Genomic DNA, 21,630 nt, shown 5'->3' with positions numbered 1-21,630 from the left:
CCAAACTTATTTCAGCACTGAATGCTCAGCTCGTAAAAAAAAAAAGCTGCCGGTGGTTAACCTGATAATTAACACGTCAGACGTAAATGGTCACATCAATCTATCAAAAGTGTGTTTCCATATCTGCATATCTTTCATACACACCCCCTCTGGATATGTAAACATATAAAAATGTGAAACAGCCGTAGTAAAACCTCTGGATGTGTAGAGGAATTTATGGTCGATCATAAAATTATTATATTATGGATATTTAAAATGTGTATTATCTTTGATATATAACTTTTACATGTGCTTTTATTTATAAACTTGTCATGAAAATCACTATAAAGCATTTACTTGCCAGATGCTAACCTTGTTCTGGTTTGTATGAAGTTAGCTTTTTCATTAAAATAGTCAATTTTTACGCCAGAAAAAAAAAAAAGAAAAAAAAGAGATATCTGACATATCTCATATTTTCAGTAATATTTCAATTTGAGGTGTAAAAATTAATCTGAAGACAAAACTATTTATTTTTTTAGGAATCCTTTTTATTATCTAATTTCAGCATCTTCAACAAACAAACAAAAAAAAACAAAACAATTGTTGTTCTTATTAATCTTACATGAACAGATAAATTCTCTTACACGACGTATCAAAAACCAAACAAAATTAGACAAACATTCACGTAAAACCGATCTAAAATCCCATTAGTTAAAAAAAAAAAAAGAAAAAATATTAATATTATAATAGGAAATAAAACCAAACAAATATTTACAAAGTCTTCTGTCAAAGCTAAGCCTACAGGTATGTACACAGTGGGTGGTCGGTGCTCCCTCGTTGAAAGAGAACTTGTTTCCTTGGGAATAAAGAACAAAATCTGAATCATTTTGAAATAATAGGATGCGTCTTGGCCTCCTAAGTGAACAGTGGTTTCACCGTTTTCCTCTGTGGCCTCAGTTTTCCACAATGACAGTAAAAAAAATGTTTAAAAGAAGTCACAGAAAGTGTTTCGACGGATGGAAGAATCAGCTGCAACGTGCCACCTGCCTGAAACAGGAAGTTGTGATTCTATTGTGAAGGCATTTTTTAAAGTGCTGCTGCTGTTATTTTCCATTTCCACAGTGTGAACAGGCCAGCGGGCGGAAAACTGGTCTGGCAGTATGTAGCTGAACGCCCCCCCAATTAAACACAAAGCAGCAGCAGCTTTACGGCTGAATTAAAGATCGACAGCGTTAAAAGGTGTTTTGTCAGTTAAGTCATTCTGATCATTCGAAGCAACGTGCGAGAAAAGAGGAAAAAGGAAAGGCGTTGGCTGTTTCATGTTTCGGTTGAATGGACAACAAAAAAAGGTTCACATGACCAGAATAACTGATCGTCACTATCACGACCTCCGATTCCTGAATTCTTCGTTATTTCTGCAGGCTGATGACAAAACAAGCAGCAGTGGAAGACGTTAACACTTGTAACTGTAAAAGTGTCAAGTTTTAGCGTTCATTTTTCCCCCAGAGAGGTGGAAGACGAAAGATTCTTGATGTGGAAGTTGTTTGTTCATGCTTCAGGATTCAACGCATGCAGCTTAACACAACACAAGACAAGTGAAGCGGAAAGCTGGAGCTGTCAGCAGTGATACAGGACGGACATTTTTTCTCCTCCCATCTTGTAAATCCTGTAGTTTGCAAACGCAGCCGCCACACAACTACACAAACAACTCTGGGAATCCCCCCCACCACCACCACAAAACAACACAAGAGCCACAACCACCAATTAAAAATCTTGTAACTGAGTGAAAGTTAACCAGGCGTTGTTCATCCGGTTAACATCTCAGTCGGGGATGATTATATAAGAGGTCTATCCGCCTTTCTTTGGCTGAAGCGTTGGACAAACATAGAGGGGAAAAAAAAAAAAAACAGAGCTGAACAGAAACTGCAAGCAAACCGCAAACTGTCATCAGAGGAGACTGGTCGCCACGGCAACAGGTAATGTCGTGGATACAAACATTGGCAAATTGCTGCGAGCCCGACAGGTATTACTGCTGAAACTGGCGACGCAAGGCGATTATTAACTTTTTCCATGAAGTGTTCTCTGATTGTGTCTGTTGATTATTTGTTTATGCAATTATTATTTTTATTTATTTATTTATTTTTGCTGTTTGGGGAGAGACAACGTGGAATATCAGAAGTCAAGATAAAAAATAAAATAAAATGTCAAGTATAAATCTCAGTACATTCATTATTCTCAGCCACACGTATGGACACATATAAACAAATATTTACAGAAGCGTTTCTGCCCATCTTTGAAAGTTCATGCCTCAAAAATGAAGGAAGATGGCGACAGGACGGCGTTGGCTGCAGATTTGTAGTGAAACGGAGAAATTGTTCATTTTATCGTTGCATAGAGAAGAACGGGGAGTGTTTGGGATGTGTTGAGGTGGAGTGCCAAATCCGCATTAAAGAAAAAAGTGAATATTTGTAGAAAGTGTGCGTGTGTGTGTTTTAAATCAACACACTTGAACTGCTCAGAGGTGGGAAGCCCAAAATCATCCCTGAGTTCCTGGTAGATGATTAACAGCAGGTGATCTGGATTATCTCAGAGGGGAAAGCAGGACCTGGAGCAAGTCTAAAGCTAAAGAAGAGCCCGCCTGTCTCCCTCACATCCACCCAACGATGGAGGAGGAGTTCAGCGCTCAGCAGACGGAAACACGGAGCTCAGGGATGATTTTGGTTCAGATCTGTTTCTGTGTTGTTTGGATTGTGTTTTTATATATATATTTATATATATACACAGTACATGTATGTACACGGGCGCGTCTGTCCTAGTTCTGGTGACGCTTCATGTGCAGGGCCAGGTGGTCGGAGCGGGAGAAGCAGCGGCTGCAGGCGATGCACTTGAAGGGTTTGGCCCCGGTGTGTTTGCGGTAGTGTCGGGTGAGCTCGTCCGATCGGGCGAAACGCCAGTCGCAGTTGTCCCATGTGCAGCGGTACGGTTTCTCCCCTGCAACACAGAGACACAGAGAGGAGTTAGTGATCCACGGAACATCTGCAAAGTGTCTCAATTGGCACGGATAGATTTAAGTGGTTTAGGAATATTCATCCCTCCGCAATGATTTGGCACAAAAGAAAAATTATTTTCTCTCGTTTGTCCTCTTAGTTCACATTTTCATGCACTTTTCCGCCACTTCCTGCCGATCAAATGTCAAATGACTGTGCTCGAGTTCAACCAAGCCGGTTTAGACGAAAGTGAAACATTAGACGTGATTGATTTCTTACAAGCCAATCATAAAGCTCTCTTTTGTCTCAATGAAATGTTTTCCTCGTGCTGTCTTCATCCAATCACAGCCTCTTGGCCCCCTCAGCTCTGCAGCGTCTGTGCTCCTGGAGGAAGGCTTTCCTGACTGAAAGGTCTCCTCATCGTTTTAATCCCGCCCAGCCAGAAAATAAAACTCAGCCTTTAGTGCTGAAAGCGTGAGCCAGACAGTGTGTGTCTGTGGGGGTTTTTTTTGGCTGTAAACACGGCGTTCATTTCCTTGAAGCTGAATTACTGAATGGTGAGATAAAATTATAATCCGATATAATGGGCTCAACTGCTGGGTCAGATAACACACACAGACACACAACAATGCCACCGACAGGCAGGATGTTGATGTTATTTGGGCTCGTTAATACCTACAACCACATTTTGGACATCGATGCTTTTATATAGTTATATTTGTCGTTATCAGACCGAAGGTTAGAATTCATTCATTGTTTTTCAATGTTTTATTTTTTCTATAGTGCTAATGTACATACTTTATATTACTTGTTTATATTGTCTATACTGTACATTTACTGTGTAATTCTATTTCTTTTTCACTGATGCCCTCTTTTGCTGCTGTAATACTGTAAATTTCCCCACTGTGGGACGAATAAAGGAATATCTCATCTCTTATCTCTTATCAGAGTTTCCTGCTCGGTGGGGTAACTGCTTCTCTACGTTTCTCGTTCAGCCTGCCAAATAGGTCATCTGCTGCTTTGTCCCTGTCTTCGGTGGTTTGGGATTCCACATGGCCGTGTAGAAGGTCTTCACATTCTTCGCCCCAGCATCGTGCAGGTTGTTGGAGCACGGGTGACGTAGACCGGCAGCTGTCTGGGTCAGCCTTCCAGGTCGTTACACCTTTTGTCCTTCGCTTGCACGGGCTGTTTATTCAGGTCTTATTCTGGAATTATTCTTGGTTTTAGTTTTTTAATGTTTTAATTTTGTCTTAACAGGATGGGGAAAAAAAAAAAAATTCTAAACGTGATTTCTCAATCGTGTCCTCGGCACTAAAATCCTTCGTCAGAGTCAGAGTTGAGGAAGTGTGACTGTCCTCGGCCGTTTGGGTCATTAAGCGCTCATTGCCAGGATAAGCCCCTGTTAGCGCTGATTAGATAGCTTCTGCTATTGACCATCGATCACTCGGTGACAGCTTCAAGCGAAGCGAGGGGTCCAAAGAGCAAAGGGGGGAAAACGGGTGATGAGAGAAGAGCAGGAAAAAATGACCACTAACGACTTGTGTGAGATTGTTTTTCAAAGATAATGGGATGTGTAAACAGATGAATCCCCTTAATCTCATCTCAATTAAACCTGAATAGTTCTTTTTAGTCCAACAGACGCACAAACTCTGCCCAGGAGCGCTCCGGCCTCACATTTATTTGGACAATATCCTGTTTCCTGATGTGTGCGCACAAATGTCTCCATATAAAAGGCCGAGACGCTCGACCCGCAGGTGTGTTTGGATTCGCTCTATAGCTGAGCAACACGGGTCAAAAGCAGTGCCGCCTCTCTCGCTCTCTCTCAGGCCGATATCCTCTATGGCTGCCAAACAAGCCGGTGAAATACGACACACAACGCACACAGAGCAAACACTCGGACTGGGACTGCCAAGGGGCCCACTGAAAAACGCCCTGCGTTCCATCCTTCCTGAGATGTTTTCATTTTCCTGTAATCTGCCGAGGCGAAGGTTCGCTTGGTGTGAAAAACAGTTCAGCCCCATTCAGCCTTAAATCCCCTTTTCCAAAGACAGACTTGTCTTGCTGTTGGGTTTTAATAAAGTTTGATCCGGAGGTGGAAATCTGAGCTTTTTTTTTTTTTTTTTTTTTTTTTTTTAAATAGTTGACCTGCAGGCAGACATCCCTTTGATTGTCAGGAGCAAAACACTGCGTTCACTGACGACGCAGTGAAAAGGATATTAAATTGGCATTCACATATAAAACTACTGTAAATTTGATGGATGACATAAGTGTCTCCTTTACAGGTATTTTCTGCCAAAGTGACAAAACTGTTTGATCAGGTGCCTGATTAGAAAACGCCCAAACGATTATCTCTCTCTCTCTCTGTCTGTCTCTCTGTCCTACCTGATGAATGAATGAATGCGTCATAAATTGTAACGGACCAACACTCAGTCTCAGCCGCACAAACACTACAAAACACACACTTGAAGCCGAGGCAGTGCAATAGAAGCAGCACATCAATCACTGCGGGACAAAACCGCGTCCGTCAGGCACATATATGTTTATTCTATAAGAGGCTTTAAGTCACCCTCAGCCTGTTTCCTCAGCCAACTCCCATTCCGGCTCATTTTCTTTTTTCTAATTAAAATAAAGCGTGGGAAAAAAAAAAATAAATAAAAAAAATCATAGAGCAACAGACACTGAGCTCTATTCTTGAAGCTAAACTTTGTTTATGTTTCCAGTGCAGTCACTCGGTTGTCCGTCTTGTTCAGAATGACTCAGGAAACAGGCTGAACTTGGACTTAATTTCATTTTCTAAATGCGAGCGGCAATAAAGAGTACAAAGGTCAAAACTAACAGCGGTTATGTCAACATGTTTCCACCCAACGTTAAAGATCATCCATCACGGCAAATGTACTGATAAGAGAAATAAAAATACCTGAGCAGGAACAACAGATTTTACAAAACCTTGTTTTATTTCTTCCGCCTGAATATATGACGATTTCTCGGTCTCCTAGAATATTTCAGGGTTTTAATCAAACTATTTTATAACCATTCTGCTTTTACTGAGTCAAAGAACAAACACTTTCAGTCCTTCCAGGACGTCCATAAAGTCTTTGTGTCTTTATCAGCTCGGTGAGTGTTTGTGAAGAGGGCTGGAGGGTTCCCTAATCAGCCCGATAGCACTCCACTCTTTACAGACATACATACACATGTACGTGTACAAACAGAATGACAAAAGTCAACGTGCAGAGCGTCGATGGCTGCTCGGGGGCCACGGTCAAGGCTGCCTGCTTGCACCAAAGAGGGGAGGGGCAGATTGTTATGATAGCCAACGAGCGCAGATAGAGACGAGCGTCGACGACAACAGGCAGCATGGCCTGCTCCCACGTTCTCCTGCTTCAGATCATAACACAGTTTCAGTACAGCGCTGCATCCTTTTCCTTTTTTTAAAATCTGCTCCTTATGTGTCGTTGGTCTGAAGAATGATTTAAACACGCTCCTATTTAAAATGTCATGAAGCCACATCAGAAGTGTGTAATCGATAAATGGACTTAGTGTGACCGGCAGCAGAAGAGTCTACTGTCTTGTTAGATAATTGTTAAGAGAACCAAATAGAACCCATATAGTCAGAAGACAGATACATATATTCTTGGATTCAAAATTAGGTTTAGGTTCTATGTTAATACTGTGTGAGTGTTAAAGTGCTCACAGACTTTAGCCTTAAAATGAGCCGTCATGACGTCATGACTTCTGTAACTTTGTTGATATCACAAGAAAGCAGTGGCCTGAAACTGACCCACCTGGACCCACATGGACCCACCTGGACCCACCTGGACCCACCTGGACCCACATGGAGCCACCTGGACCCACATGGAGCCACCTGGACCCACATGGAGCCACCTGGAGCCACCTGGAGCCACCTGGACCCACCTGGACCCACCTGGACCCACATGGACCCGCATGGACCCGCATGGACCCGCATGGACTCACCTGGACCCACCTGGACCCACCTGGAGCCACCTGGACCCACCTGGACCCACCTGGACCCACATGGACCCACATGGACCCACCTGGACCCACATGGACCCACCTGGAGCCACCTGGACCCACATGGACCCACATGGAGCCACATGGACCCACCTGGACCCACATGGACCCACATGGACCCACATGGACCCACCTGGACCCACCTAGACCCACATGGACCCACATGGACCCACATGGACCCACCTGGACCCACCTGGACCTCTCAGCAGGACTAACAGGGTTTGTTGTTTGTTTTTGAAATTTAATCACTTATAAAAGAGTCAGCAAGGAGTTGCTGACTCTTTTCTTTTCTTTCTAAAAAAAAAAAAAAAAAATTGTAATAAAAAAATAATAATAAAAAAAAAAATCATAGAACTTCCCTCTACTGTTTTCTTAAAAAAACCAAAAAAACTATATAATCAAGACCAAAGCGAGCTCCTCCATCTCTTTCATCTGACTTCCAGTGAACTGAAACAAACATAAATGAGGGCAGACCGTTCAGATCGAAGATTACCGTTGATGCTTGACTGGAAACGTTGTTCACAGGAAACACAGCAAATATGTAGAAATGTGCCTCCTGGCTGTTCAGTCCCAAACTCGGCAAGCAGGTACACATTACCACATACAGTGGCGTCGAATCACAGTTACTGGGATCATAATTTAAACATGACCGACCGGTGAATCTCCGGGATGAACAACACGCAGCAAAGTCAGATCACAAAAACGTTAACTTTTCTATTGAGCTTTAAATCTGAAAAGGGAATGAAGACCGTATATTTTCTGTACAAACAGCGAGAGCTCCGTTTTCAGCTCTGATTAGGAGACTGCGGTTATATTTAGAGTGAGGTCATATATATACATAAAATCAATTCATCTTTGTGTCAAACTGGCAGCCAAATGTAAAGAAGTAATATTGTGGGTTACGTTATCTTCAATATTTGCTGTTGACAAGAGATTGGCTGCAGTTTTGTGTATGAGTGGAAGGTGTGAACAGACTTCATCTCTCACGTAGGCAAACAAAGCTGCACTGAGGCACTCTGATAAAGATAAAGCATGACTGAATCGTTTTAAAGAGCCAAGTAACACTTCTTAAAAGCACTTGCGTTTAACGCCATGCAACAAAAATGACTGCTGATGTGGGTCAGGAAGAGGAAGGAGAAGAAAACGGAGGCCCAGAACCAAGCCCTGAGGAACCCCAACCTTCATTATGGTAAGCTGCCTTGCGATTAGCAAGAAATGAAGCAAATTAGAGACAAGGGGGTTGTGACATGATGATTGATTCGTCGTGTTTGAACACGACTTCCAGAGAAAACATTCATCATAAGGACAGAAGACACAGAATATGACTGAAGACCTGCTAAGGTTTTTTTTTTTTTTTGGTGATTTCCTTTTGTGGGTTCAGTACTTCTTCACATGCTCAGCTCATGAGTCATCAGCTGAACATAAAACAAGACCGGACAGGCCTCGCACCGCCAGATCCTGAGTGGGGGGATGACCAGAACACGCAGCGACTGTTTCCTTCAGTGAACACGAGTGCGAGTCGAACTCGTTCTGCAAGAGTTAAAGTTGCTCGACTGACTGCAGCTGTTTCCATCATTTTCTATGAATTACTGGATAATTTTACCCTCTTGGGGCAGTAAACTGACCCAGTTAAAGGAATCGGAGGAGGAACAAAATGGTCACAGAGGGACATAATATTTAGAACCACGTCTACAGGGATTAGAGGAGATCCCATAAAAACAAACTCCTTCATGTGCAAAGTCTGCAGTGATCTGGAGTGACATTTCCCCTCAAACACAGTTTACATTTGTGTAAAAATTCTCTGCTGCCTCTCGGCTCACCTGTATTTTGTTTACTATTCTGGCTGCATATTTTATAGCATCCTGCCACTGCGACAAAGCCAACTTCCCCATCCATAAAATCTCATCTTATCTCTTTATGACCACACAGATCTGTGTCTATACGTGATCTCGTCTTTTTTTTTTCTTCCCTTCTTCTGCGGCGTTAATCACACCTGTAAATCTGTAAAATCCAGCTCAGAGGCTTCAAGGGAATCCACAAGTTTTATCTTACAGGAGGGCGACACATCGATACCGGCCTTCCTCCCTTCCTGTAGAAAAAGGGACTGAAAAGCAGGAGTAACTGGTTTGGCCTTTATTTTAACAGCGCCCCCCCCTCACCTTTTTTTTTTTTGTTTTACTCCATCTCACCTTTTTCCCCTCCTCCTCCTTCCCTCCCTCCCTTTTTCCTTTTTTTGTTCTCTCTCTCTCTCTCTGGAGGCTCGGCGGACAGGTATGAACACGTAAGAACATGCTGGAGAACAAACAAAAACCGACATGGCTTCTCTTCTCTCTGTTGTTTTTCCTTTTCTCTGTGCTCGTCTCTGTTATACTTACTGGGTGTATCGAAACTGGCAATTTGACAGAATATGCAATCAATAAATAAGTTGAAAACAACTGAGCTCAGAGCTGAACGTGTCCCAGATTTAGTTTGGACAGAAAGAACAGATAAATCGGATTTTACAGCTGAATGTTTTTATGTATTTATTTGTTTGGGTTTTTTTTTTGCAGGGCACAACAGGCGTTTTTTTTTTTGGCGTCTATAACGCTGTGGTTTCTGTCATTGAGATTTAGACCTGAGGCCATGTGCTTCTACATTACAGGATATAAAGCTGTTACAGCTGCTGGGAAAGTTGAATCAGAGTGAAATCAGCTGGATTGTCTTCTGCTGTGTTGGATGAAGCTTTGCGTGACTAAAATCTTTGGTGAGGCAATTTCTGGCTTTTCTGCTCCGAGCTATTGGAGCCGTCTCCAAATGGAGCTGAGAGCAACAAACATGTTCGGTTTGGTTCATTTTTGGCCATTTTTCACTTTATAATATTGAATCTATCCTGCAAATCATTCTTAAATCTATGTTTATTAATAATATTTAAATCATGATAACGTATGGAGCCACGGCCCAATCAGGAGGAGGTGTTCTTACCTGTGTGTGTCCTTTGGTGTGCCTTCAGGTGGGAGCTCTTTGTGTAAACTTTGGTGCAGCCTGCAGAGAAATGACAGAAACCATGAGAAGAAGAAACAGACAAATTAAAAAAAAAAGTCAGTTCCATGTTGGTGTCACTTTAGAAAACAGAAGGAAGCGCAGAGGAAACTTGCAGTTAATGTTCCTGCAGCTGGGACTCTTGTTTCTGCACAATCTGCTCTCCCTGCATAATTATGATGTGTGTGTGTGTGTGTGTGTGTGTGTGTGTGTGTGTGTGTGTGTGTGTGTGTGTAGGGCATGTGCGGTGCATTTATTTTTGCTTTGGGAATTTTGTTTATTTATATAACAGGGACATTGGTGGAAAACTATTTGAACTAACTTGTTAGAGTGGTTGTGTTGAAACTTGTTTTCATCATCTATTTGTGTACCAAACTATCATTTAAGCTGGATATTGGGCCACGTTCTGGTTTTGTACGTTGCCTCGGGCCTCCATACGCAGTCAGCTGTACATTTTGTGCTCAGAGCGCAAATCTGAGGAAAGTGTGTCCCCAACAAAAGTGAAAAGTGAAGTGAACTCCACATCTGACAGCAGATCATTAAAGCACATTTAAACTGCACACCTGGGTAGTCACAGAAGTGGATCCGCCTCTTCTCCAGCTCTGGGTTGTTCCGTCGGTTATATTTGGGACCCGTCAGGACGCCCTGGCCGTGCGTCATCAGCATGGCGTGAGGGGACAGCCCCGTCAGTTTCAGCCCTCCCATGAGCTGCTGGTACGGAGGCGGCGGTTGGGACGCTAGGCTGAGCAGCTCCGCCTGACCGTCGGGGCTCCCGGGCTGGGAGTTGGGCGGCGAGGGCGGCAGGCTGTGGGGCGCCGTGTGCTGAGATGAATTGGCGGAGGCCTGGTAGTAGCCGTGGTGCTGTGGGATTTGGTGCTCCGGCATCATGTAGCTAGCGTTGCTGGTGGGCAACGCCACGCTGTTGAGGTTCAGCATGGTCCTGTTGGTGGAGGAGCTGTGCGTCTCGGCCGGGCTGCTGTGCGACAGAGTCATGGTGAGGTCAGCGCAGCTGGTGATGGGCATGTGGTAGACCTGCGGCTGGGGGGCCTGGGGTCCGATGTGAAGCTCTGTGTCCAAACTCTGCTGCTGCTGCTGCTGCTGCTGCTGCTGCTGCGAACCCACCGCCACGTTGACCGTTCCCCCAGAGCTCATGTCCGGTTTGATGAAAACGTTGTTGGCCACCGGCGGCATGCTGAACACCGAGGTGAAGTCCGGCAGCGCCTGGGTGGCGGTGGCGGGGATGGAGCAGGGCACCTCCAGCCCGGGTTCTGTCTTAATCTGCTGGGGCGTGAGGGTCTTGGTGTTGGACCTGTAGAGGCCTGTGCGGAGGTGAGTGGTGTTAGGAAGGATGACGTTGATGTTGAGGCTGTACGGCGCGGTGGGCTTGTCCTCCGAGAAGTACTCGTCCACAACGGAGGCGCTCTCTCGTCTGTATTTTTTGTCGCTGGTGTCGGCCGAGGAGCTCAGGAGAGGACTGTTGATCTGCGGCAGGTATTTGTCCAACTCCAGCCGGATCTGAAAGGAGGAAGAAGAAGAGAGAGAGAAGTTTAAAGGAGGAATTCAACGTAGAAAGGAACTTCGGATTTCCTTTTCTAAAACCTGCTTTGTGCTCTTCACTCAGAGAACAAAGAGGTGTGTCCGAGTTTTTTGGCTACTCAAACTCACGATACACAACTAAACGATGTGGTGACTTCAAGATACTTTTGGTGGCGCTGACATCAAAACATGGGCAGCAAAATTAGCTTCTTTTCAGGCCGGAAAAAACAAAACATCCTCACAGCAGCTGCAGAAGGCGCTCGGTGTTATTCTTAATGAACACGGACACGAAGAGAGCGTTTCATCAGCGTGATGAGACGGCTGCGACACAGACGACACAGACTGCAGGAGAATCAGAACCAGAGAGGGTGAAAGGAAGACTTTATCCTCCTCATCCTCCCCCCAGGACCAGGACCATTCACTCAGTATTAATCCGTTATACGTGACTCCTGTTGGCCAAACCGAGAGGGAGAATGATGTCACCGCCTCACACGGTTAAAAGCTTTTCCATTTTGTCAATTTATACTCCCACTTTACAGCAGCTGCCCCCCCGGGAACAGGAAGTGATGAGGTTCATGTTTCGTTTGGAATAAAGGCGAGAGGGTGCGATGACGCCACGAGAGGCGTGAGGCTGCAGAGGAAAGTGTGGGACATAGAGCAGTAATGATGATGGTTATTGTTGTTGTTGTTGTTGTTGTTTTCTTGTGTTACCAGGACAACGCAACCAGCAGTCACCTCAGCGGTGCCTTTGGGAAAATATGGAGAAAAGTTTTCAAGCTACAAGACCGGACAGGCTGAGTGTGTAAGGAAATAAACTGGAGATGTTTGTCTTATTTTCAGTGAAGGATATTATCCAAGCTTCACCGTGATTCACTGCAGTGTGTGTGTGTGTGTGTGTGAGAGTACCTATCATTCAAAGTCTATGAAGCAGATAGTCTCTCCTTTAGAGGTGCATAAGCCGTTAAGTAAAGAATCTGTGCTGCAGAGACCACACACACACACACACACACACACACAAAATGCAAAGCAAAGAAAATGTGCATCCACATGCACGGATCCATTGAAATAAAAGCACAGAGGAGTAGCAGGTACACATCAATTCACTGCCACACAATGCAGCTATGTGCACAGAGACACAAACAGGCAGAGTTCCCTGTTCGGGCGTGGCCGGTGGAAGGTCTGATGCATAAAGAGGGCAAAAAAAAAAAAAAAAAAAGGCACCCAGCCAAACCAAAATAAAAGGCTGAAGGCATGAGAAACAGGCAGAGAAACCTAAACACTGTCAGGTAAAAATAGACCTGCCACAAAAAACCTGATCCTCACAATGACAGCAGAAGGGGGGAGGTGGGGGAGGAAGGAGAAGGAGACGAGGGAGGACAAAGGACGAAGACGGACCCAGAACAAGCGAGCAGTTAATTATGAACGTGATAATGTGTGCCACGGCTCATCTGAACGTCTCACAAACACATTTCATTTCTCATGATTTTTATTTTCCACCAGCTTCACTGAACAATTTGGTTTCATCCATTAACAGCTTTCTGAAATATCTGGTTTCAGATAGAAATCTAAATCTGTCATCTCCCAAAAGATTTGGCTATACTGATGTAAAAATCCAATCTAATCAGAATCATCTTGTTCTTATAATCAACTTCATTCTGCTGCACTCCAGCTGATCATGTTGGTTTCATATGTTATGCTCATCGTTGTATATTTTCAGGATGATTATTGGAGCTGAACTGGGTGAACTTCTCTCAACAGGGTTCATAATCCAGCAGGTTGACCTGAATCGGGGACAAATGACCTGACGAGGTGCTGATGGGTCCGAGGTCGAGTCCAGCAGCTGAGCCGGTACAAAGCAGAAGACTGTCAGCGCACACACTCATTTTTCAGTCCTTCAATTACCTTAAATTGTTTTGTTAACAACATGAAGTTCAGTCTGTTTTTGTCGTACCTGCTTGTCAGCTTTTTGTCTGACAATCTGGCCAACAAATCTCGAATAGGTCTTCTGGCTATCTGCACTTTTTTCTTTAACCCCGCAAAAACAAAACATCATGTCTGTGTAATTTCTAGTAAACAGTTTAGTTTCATTAAGAAAAATAACTTTATAAGCCCGTCTGTCTATGTGTGTGTGTGTGTGTGTGTGTTCTCATTCAGTTGTTGTCATCAGTGCAATCTGAGCAGTTGGTGAAATTAAATTCTTGGGTATTTACTGAGGGGAGAGAAAAAAGGAAAACAAAAACAGCCTCTCTGTTTCGGCCCCTGTGAGGCCCCTCTGTGCCTCTCAGGATCTGATCTGTGCTGTCGGGGTGCTGGCAGCGATGACCTGTGGACGGCCTTGGCCCGCCGCTGCTCTCTGATTGGCTGCTGCAAAAGATTTTGTGAATGCGCAAAGAAAACCTTTTTGGTTTTTGTGAGAAAAAAAAAAAAAAGTTGAGGTAAATTCAGAGTAAACCTGCCGTTATATTTCACTCACAGCTTGCATGTACAACCGCTCTGCTCGATAAACCGACAGTCTTATCAGCTCTGTTCAGGTTTATGGGACGCAGTGGGAGTTTCCACATGGACGCCATTCCGAAACAACCTTTGTATGTTTCATCCACTTTTACTACGACGTGAAAACGCCTCCCAGCTGTAACCAAAGTCGTGCACCGGTTGTCTCAAAAGTATTCCAAACACAGCAGCCAAATCGGACCAGAGTGTCTCTGCGAGAGTTCTTGTTGCTTTTACGCTGTAAATATCCATCATGGCCGAACGATCTGATCTTTTTTTTTTTTAAAGCCTCTGCTTTTACTGGTGACACTTCATTTTTTCAAGGACAAACATTTCTCTTCTCATGTCAAACTCAGGAGTCTATAAAATCCTCAATTGAGCTTTTAACCCACATCTTCCCGATGCAGTCTCACCCCCCCCCCCCCCCCCCAAAAATAAAAGCTCCTGCTCATTGCAACACAAATGGCTGCGTCCTTTATGGATCTCAGGAATGCTGGGAAACGACGGTCATTCGCCTTTGGCTCTCCATAAAAAAATAAAAATCGTCCAAACCCCCCCCCCTTCGACCAGGTCTGCTCTGCTCTGATGACCCTGTGGAGAGCAGAGGTCATCAGAGCAAAAATGAAACCTTTGAGACCGAGCGATGATGTTTTATGGCTTCAGATGTGATGACAGACCTGAACTACACCGACATGAGAGATTCTCACCGAACAGCTTTCGATATTTAATTTGGTGACACAGCTCTGATTTTTATTGTTCCAAAATAAGTCCTTTAATTTCTGACTCTTATGAAGAAACCAATCGCATACATTTTCACAAAAGGAAAAATAAATTTCTCTTTTATTTTGAAGCGCACTGACAGACATCAGTCTTAGCATGGAGCATTCTGATTGGCTGACAACACACACAAGATGTTCGGTTAGTTTATAAAACACAACAGCTGAGTTACATAAGCGACCAGGACGGGCGTCTCCATGTTCATATATACGCTGACTGCGCTGAATGAGTTATTATAAGAAATATTAAGGTGGTTATTTTGTGGTTTCCAGTTGCTGTCGGTGGGTGGATTGGTTTATGAAACTGTGCTCAGTGACTTGCAATCCCAACTTGCTGTTAATCGCAGTGTAATCTTCAGGCGTCGCAGCACGGCTGGAACTGAAATCTCCTTTATTCCGGTTAACTCAGGATGTCGTCCCTCCAAACAGAAACACTGCTTCTCTTCTGGGTTTTGGAATAATGATTTCTAAATGGAAATCCCACAAAACGTCAAAACACAGCTGCCCGCACAGATACCTGCTCTTAAAGCTTCCTCGCCACGAAATGACTTCATCTTTTGTTTTCCTTCAGCAGAGCAGTTTAGTCGCTGTTTTTCCAGACAAATTCAGGGTAAACAGGGATGCCCATCAGGAGAGCTGTGGCAGCCTCAGCTGATGAGTTTTTAAACCACAGGCATTAGAAGACGGGAGGACATCGTCACCGTCTGTGGGCGGCATGTGTTGTCTGGTACACAGACACGGCCGGGCATGATGGGTACTGATGACATCAGCAGACTAAACAGCCACAACAGAGAAAGGCGTGAGTCAAACGATGAATCTGAGCTTTCTGGTAAATCCTCCCTGCTGCAGGATCAGACTGATTTATGGGTTCGGATTTAACATGTTAAATACTTATTCATTATATGATTAGCTGCGCAAAGGACCTTGAGTTCATGAGATCTGCCTGACAGTTTGACTTGTGATGTAAAAGGAGGCTGAATTTCAGTTTCTTTCACTTGTCGGGATAATGTTACCGTCACCTTCCCGTTTTATTTTCCAATCCCAAGCAGCCGATCAGTTTCTTTTCCTTTTCAAGACGAACCGTTTGGCCTCCGGTGTCTCCGCTGGAGGATCCAACCGATGAACCGGCCATACTGGGCGGATTAACCAGGTCTGACATTTCAGCCATGCTTGTGATTAAAACAAAGAAGGCGATCTGGTTCAGGTGCTTAAATACTCTCATTACGTCTGAATATCTCACAAAGAAAATTATGAGGAACTCGGAATCAGCTCTTTGTGTTTAATTCTACTTCTATATCAATTTTATTAACAAAAAATAAATAAAATAAAAACTTACAGCACAAAAAAACTCCTTTAGCCCAAACTGAATTTCCAATAAAGACCAATAAAATCTAAATTAACCAGGTGTGTCATTATCATCGGAAAAGATCAAAACAAATGAATCATGTCCTCTCTTTTCCCATCATCCTTCAGTGTGGGACTCTGGCGAGCTAGGACGTGTCATCAGCAGACGCTTGCTCAGATGCAAATCAGCTGCATGCGTTTTTGCTGGAAGTCAAATCATTAGTCAAAAAAAAAACCCAAAACCATCCTCATCGTCCACCTGCATGAAGGACGCCCGCCGGACAGCAAAGGGATGCACGACAACGTGCCTGCGGCGTGTTCACTTGACAGGAAGCGTGAGCATTGTGATGTCAGAGGGATTCGTGCAAACAAAAAAAAAAAAAAAAAGAAAGGGAAGTGGCTTTAAAGCATATCTGAGTATTGATCTTCAGGAATCATTAGGCCTGACTGGATGTGAACGCCGGCAAAGTTACAGAGTAACTTCTCTTGTCGTCTCCGTTCAGCCTCAGTGATATAACGACGAAAGAATCTGGAAATTGGTTTCATATCAGTTACTTATTCCGCCATCAGACACAGAATTAGCCAACAATGTGCGGTGCACTTATGTTTTCCCGTTTCTGCTTTTTACATCAGTTTAGTTTCAGGCAAAATAAGACGAAGCATCATTAAGTCAGCCTGGTGATGTCTCACTCCCGGTCTGGACAAATGCTAATTTCTAATAAAAACAGGATTCCTTGCTCTGCTCTGTAGAACAAATGGCCACAAATCTACTTCTGCAGAGGTTTTCTGGGTTTATGGCCCGTGGCGAGATGTTTTCTCACTGCCACTGTAAAACTACTCAAATGGTTTAAGTGTCAAAGTGACTAAAACATGCAGATCCGGTGGAGACGTGATGTAAGAGCGTCTACCTGCTGCTGTTGAAGCTGCACTGATCAATATCTGATCGGAAATGATAAAATGCCTCTTTCCCTTCAGCTCTACTGACTATTTAGTGCTTTTCAACTCGTTGGATTCATTTTCAATTAATTCAGTAATTCCTTATTATTTTTTAATTTTCAATTTTTCTACAGAAGGGGTTACAACTCTCTGGATGCAACAGTCCTGTCTAATAATAATAATAATAATAATAATAATAATGAAGCTTAAAAAATCAAGTGTTTTGCATGCGACGGCTGTTTGACGACACTTGTCGAGCTTTCACTGCTGCTGTGACTTTCTCATGAGTTCAGCTTTCATCATCTTCTCTCTGGCCTGGAGGCGGCCCACGGAGATGCGGGCCCTGCACAGACTGGTCGGGCAACATACTGCTGTCACCACACCGGCTGACTTAATCGCTCTCTAAAACACCAACACAATGACACAAAGACGCGTCCCAGACAAAAAACAACAAAGAAGGAGCAGACTTCATTGAGTCAGGATGTTCTGTTGTGCTCATAACAGAAGGAGGAGAATACTTAGAGAGTTTAAGAGTGAACTTTTAAGACACTGAGTACCTGCACCTTCACGGGGGGGTCAAGAGCACATGAGGTAAGCCGTCCCCGCTGAGGTTGGCAGTCATTTGCCTGAGGGGCCGACTATTTTACCCAACTTGACTTCTTTGCTCTTGACAAAGTCGTGTTTTGCATAACACCAAGCACCGCACCGAGAGGAAAAGGGAACTGAATGTCAGCCTTTCAGATCTGGCACTTCGAGCCAAACAAATAAAAAACAAACAAAAAAAAAAGAGATAAGTGAATGATACTGAAGAAGAAGCGAGATACTCAAAGAATCCGTTTCCTGTTTGCAGGAATCGCCGCCCTGACCGTCGGTCCGTGAAGCTAGCTCGACTTCCATCCATCGTTCACGTCCCGTTTGCCTTGGCTTTGTCCACGTGCACAATCCTGAACTCTTTAACGGATAATTAGGCGTAGCTAGCTGCAGACACGTGTGCTTGTCAGGCCAGCGTTGAATCATCTGCTGCCGGTCTGCTGCGACGTGTGAAAACGTGTGCATTAAGAAAAAGATCCTCAGCTCTGAGACTAAGAGGTGACAACCAAATGAGAGAAACGACAGCGACAGATCTTCGTCTTCACAATCAGTTAAGGTGTTATATAACGATTTTTCTTCACAAAGTGCTTCACCGACAAAATAAAACCAGATAAGAGAAAAAGGCAGAAGAACCAGAACATACTGAAAAATAAAAGATACAGCAACGTGATGAAAAACTGAAGAGAGGCAATAAATTACGTAAAAAATATTGGGGATAATAAAAATATTAAACACAAGATTGTGAAGCAGCTTTTGCGGTGAAAGGTTTCTCAAAGATATTTAATCGTTTTAGATGTTTACAGGCTTTTTCTAACAGTCCGATTAAACTCTTTTCTGTTCATGAGGATGAAGTTTATCTCTGGAAGATTGGAAATAAGTTACAGGCAGGAAAATGCTAAATATTCAATTTTTTTTCTCTCTGCTGCACATTTTCAAGGAATAAGACTGAATTTAACAAATTTTCTTCCTTTTATTGTCATAAAAAGATGTTTTATGTGAGAAGATACTGGAAGTTAAAACCACTGTGCAACACTGACCTCAGGAACCTGACAAATAAGTCAAGTCTTTTGTGTCTTATGATAATGAAGTCAATGATTGACGGCTAAAACATGCTCAGGCTACAGTGCGATCGAAGAAAGACCACGAGCACACGCAGCTGTTCGTTTCAGGTATAAAGTACTTCTGTTTATGACGGCCATCGCGTCCTGCACTGATCTGCAGGAACAGGCAGCGACAAGCACACAGCGAATCCTCAATCCCACCGCCGACAGAAGATTCAAATACTTGTGGTTCATCGTCAGAGGTCGGACGAAATGAGTCCAGATAGACGGAGGAAAGACGAGAGAGCTAAACCAGGATACTGATATCTGCCAGTACCTGATCAGATGCGGGTCTAACGTGCTGAGTGCCAGAATCCAGCCAGCGATGCCAATAAAGTTTGAGTTGGGCACCAGCTCAACCACGTGAGCCGCGCTCATGCTCATGTTTGCGTAAAATTCAATGTTGGGTCAGTCCTACTCACACATGACGCTTCGTGTGAAATGCAGGCACAACACCTGGCAAAGCCCATCGACGGCACCGTGAGAGTCAAAACCGCCGACGAGGCAGCAACATGTGGCGCAGGTCACAGGTCACGTGGCGCCACAAGAGGAACAGCTTTGACCTCTGACCTCAGGATCAGGGCCTGTTTACCAAACACATGGCAGGAGGCCAAACCCAGCAGCACCAGCCGAAGGCATCCGGTTTCTGTTTGCACTTTGTCGTAATCGCTCACCGCCAGCGTACAAACCAAAGCCATTTAAGTTTAATGCAGCTGTCAGGTCTCTCTGCTGTGATCATGTTCTGTTCATGCTGCGACAAAGCGAGGTGGTCGGGTGGTCACCAAACATTGTTGATCCACTTTGTGCCCCCCCCCTCCTTCTAACCAGGCACAGCGTCCTGCTGCACCATTTCCTGAATCACTCGGGCACGTTGTCGGGCCACAAGGATTCATGGAACTTACGGAGAAGCACCGTGAATGATGGAGGAGAGGCCATTTTGCAGACTCGTTTCCACTTTAACCCGAGTCTCCATCATGTGATCAATCCTGTGACTGAAGATGAGGAAGGCTTTTACAACACAAGAGATGAAGCGGAGTCCAATAATGAATTATTGAAATGAATTACAGCCGGCAGGACATTCACTTCATAAAGTCCTGATGGCAACAACAAAGCACAACACAAACACACACAAACACCAATAAGCTTCCCCAGAATGTAAATATGTGCCTGTTTAAAACTTTGTGCTGTGTGAGATAACAATCCAGCCCATTTCATCCCAACACAACCAGATGCACGTGATGCCAATGAAATCATTCTTCCGTCCAACAACAAATAAAATAAAATAATAAAGCTCAGTTAGAATCGTTTCTGCAGCAGATCTTCCACTGATCCCCCCAAACAGGTCCAGTTGACCCAGTTTACCTGTGTTTGCTATCGTCAGGTGTCTGCCTGGGACTTTAACCTGCCTGCCTTTAGTTATCTCTGTAAGTACAGGCAAATATAACTGTTGGGGGGGGCAATAAAACGGATCAGCAGCTTTCATTAACCTGAAGCTTTTATTTTGACAGGGCAGCCCCTGCAGACACGTAAGCCCGGAAACAATAATAATATTAATAAAAATATTAATAATAGTGAAGGTGGTGTTATTAATAACCCACAGCGGGGCGGCAGAGACTCTCACCCCGGGTTTGACGTCCTCGAACACGGACGCGTCCTCGGCGCCGTCGGCCGACATCCGGACCGGCTTGAGCTGGGTGAAGACCGCCCTCTCTTCCGTCGCATGCGGCGGATTCACGGCCAATCCGACACTGGCTGCCATTCAGACGGTTCACCTGGACAGGTAAGGTGTTGTAAAGAGAGCTGGACGCTGCGGAGACGCTCCACGGGCCTCCCCTTCTTCTCTGAGCTCCAGGTAGCTTTTACCTGAGCTCAAGTACGGACCTGCTACCTGCCGAGCGAGCCAATCAGAGCGCAGGAGGCGGGGCTCACCTGAGGAGGGAAAAAAAGCACTCATGTTGGGCTGGATTCCACTTTAATTCCAAAAAATGAAAACTAAATAAGAAAACTAAATAATGATTGGACCTTTCCTGGCAGCCAGATAAAAATCTCATTTTTTTTTCTTCCTGGTTATGATTGTTTGTTTTTAGTTTTTTTTTGCCCAACCATGCAAAAGTGTCAGATTTTTGCAATAACGGGCATCCCCAAGGTCAAAAGTTGGGCTGTGAGGACAAAGTCCTCTTTCTTTGTGCTCCTTTTTTCCTTCAGCACTTATGATTAAATCGTTTTGCATTTTCTCCTCGTTGCATGTTAGAGCAGATTCAGCCGATGATAAAGATGATTTGTCTGTTGGTCCTCTGCATCTGTGAAATAATGTATTTCACTTATGAACGAAGAACATTACTCCAGTTTGATAACGTTAGCATGCTGATGGCTGCTTTTGTGTTTGCTTAGTCAATTTTGTCATCAGGCCTCAAATGGGAGATAAAATAAATCATAGGCTGAGTTCAGCCACGACCCAGCGTTAGACAGTAACAGTAACACAACACGCCTCCTTTTGTCAGCGCCGACAGAGGATATGTCACTAATTCTGCCGCTTCCGTCAGCTGGATCTGCCGGCGTGAACACAGGAAGGGAGAGCTGCTTGGCAGCACCAGGCTGGAGTCAATCTGGGGGCCGTGTAATCTGAGGCGTTTTCACAGCTCACACAGAATTTATCGTTTTCCCACCGTAGATGGAGTGTTGTTGTTTATTTAGCTGAATATAAATGGAATATAAATGGAATAGCGGTTTCCAGCCTGGGGCCTCCACACACATCATGTTTGGGTTCATTGGAGTCTCTAAATTGTTGGTCTGACCACGCCCCTTGCCCATGGTGAGCTGGGATTGGCTCCCCGTGACCACGAA

General features: G+C 44.2%; 1 protein-coding gene across 2 annotated transcripts; it reads right to left on the bottom strand.

Moving 5' to 3' along the window:
• Positions 1 to 516: 516 nt before the first annotated feature.
• Positions 517 to 20,623, bottom strand: klf5l (Kruppel like factor 5 like). 2 transcript variants are annotated; one of them, XM_029519214.1, is made up of 6 exons: positions 20,381 to 20,623; positions 16,297 to 16,305; positions 11,148 to 11,528; positions 10,577 to 11,078; positions 9,957 to 10,016; positions 517 to 2,970 (listed from the first exon to the last, which is right to left on the bottom strand). In XM_029519214.1, exons 1-6 carry the CDS (start codon positions 20,543 to 20,545, stop codon positions 2,792 to 2,794), a joined length of 1,296 nt encoding a protein of 431 aa, XP_029375074.1. In that variant the 5' UTR covers positions 20,546 to 20,623; the 3' UTR covers positions 517 to 2,791. The 2 variants fall into 2 exon arrangements, with proteins under 2 accessions (XP_029375074.1, XP_029375073.1); XM_029519213.1 differs by lacking the exon at positions 16,297 to 16,305 and having other exon boundaries at positions 10,577 to 11,528; positions 20,408 to 20,623.
• Positions 20,624 to 21,630: the final 1,007 nt, after the last annotated feature.

This window comes from Echeneis naucrates, chromosome 14, assembly GCF_900963305.1.
Source record: "Echeneis naucrates chromosome 14, fEcheNa1.1, whole genome shotgun sequence".
Taxonomy (NCBI): Eukaryota; Metazoa; Chordata; class Actinopteri; order Carangiformes; family Echeneidae; genus Echeneis; species Echeneis naucrates.
Note: the sequence above shows the minus strand (reverse complement) of the source record. Positions and strands in the feature narration are given on the sequence as shown.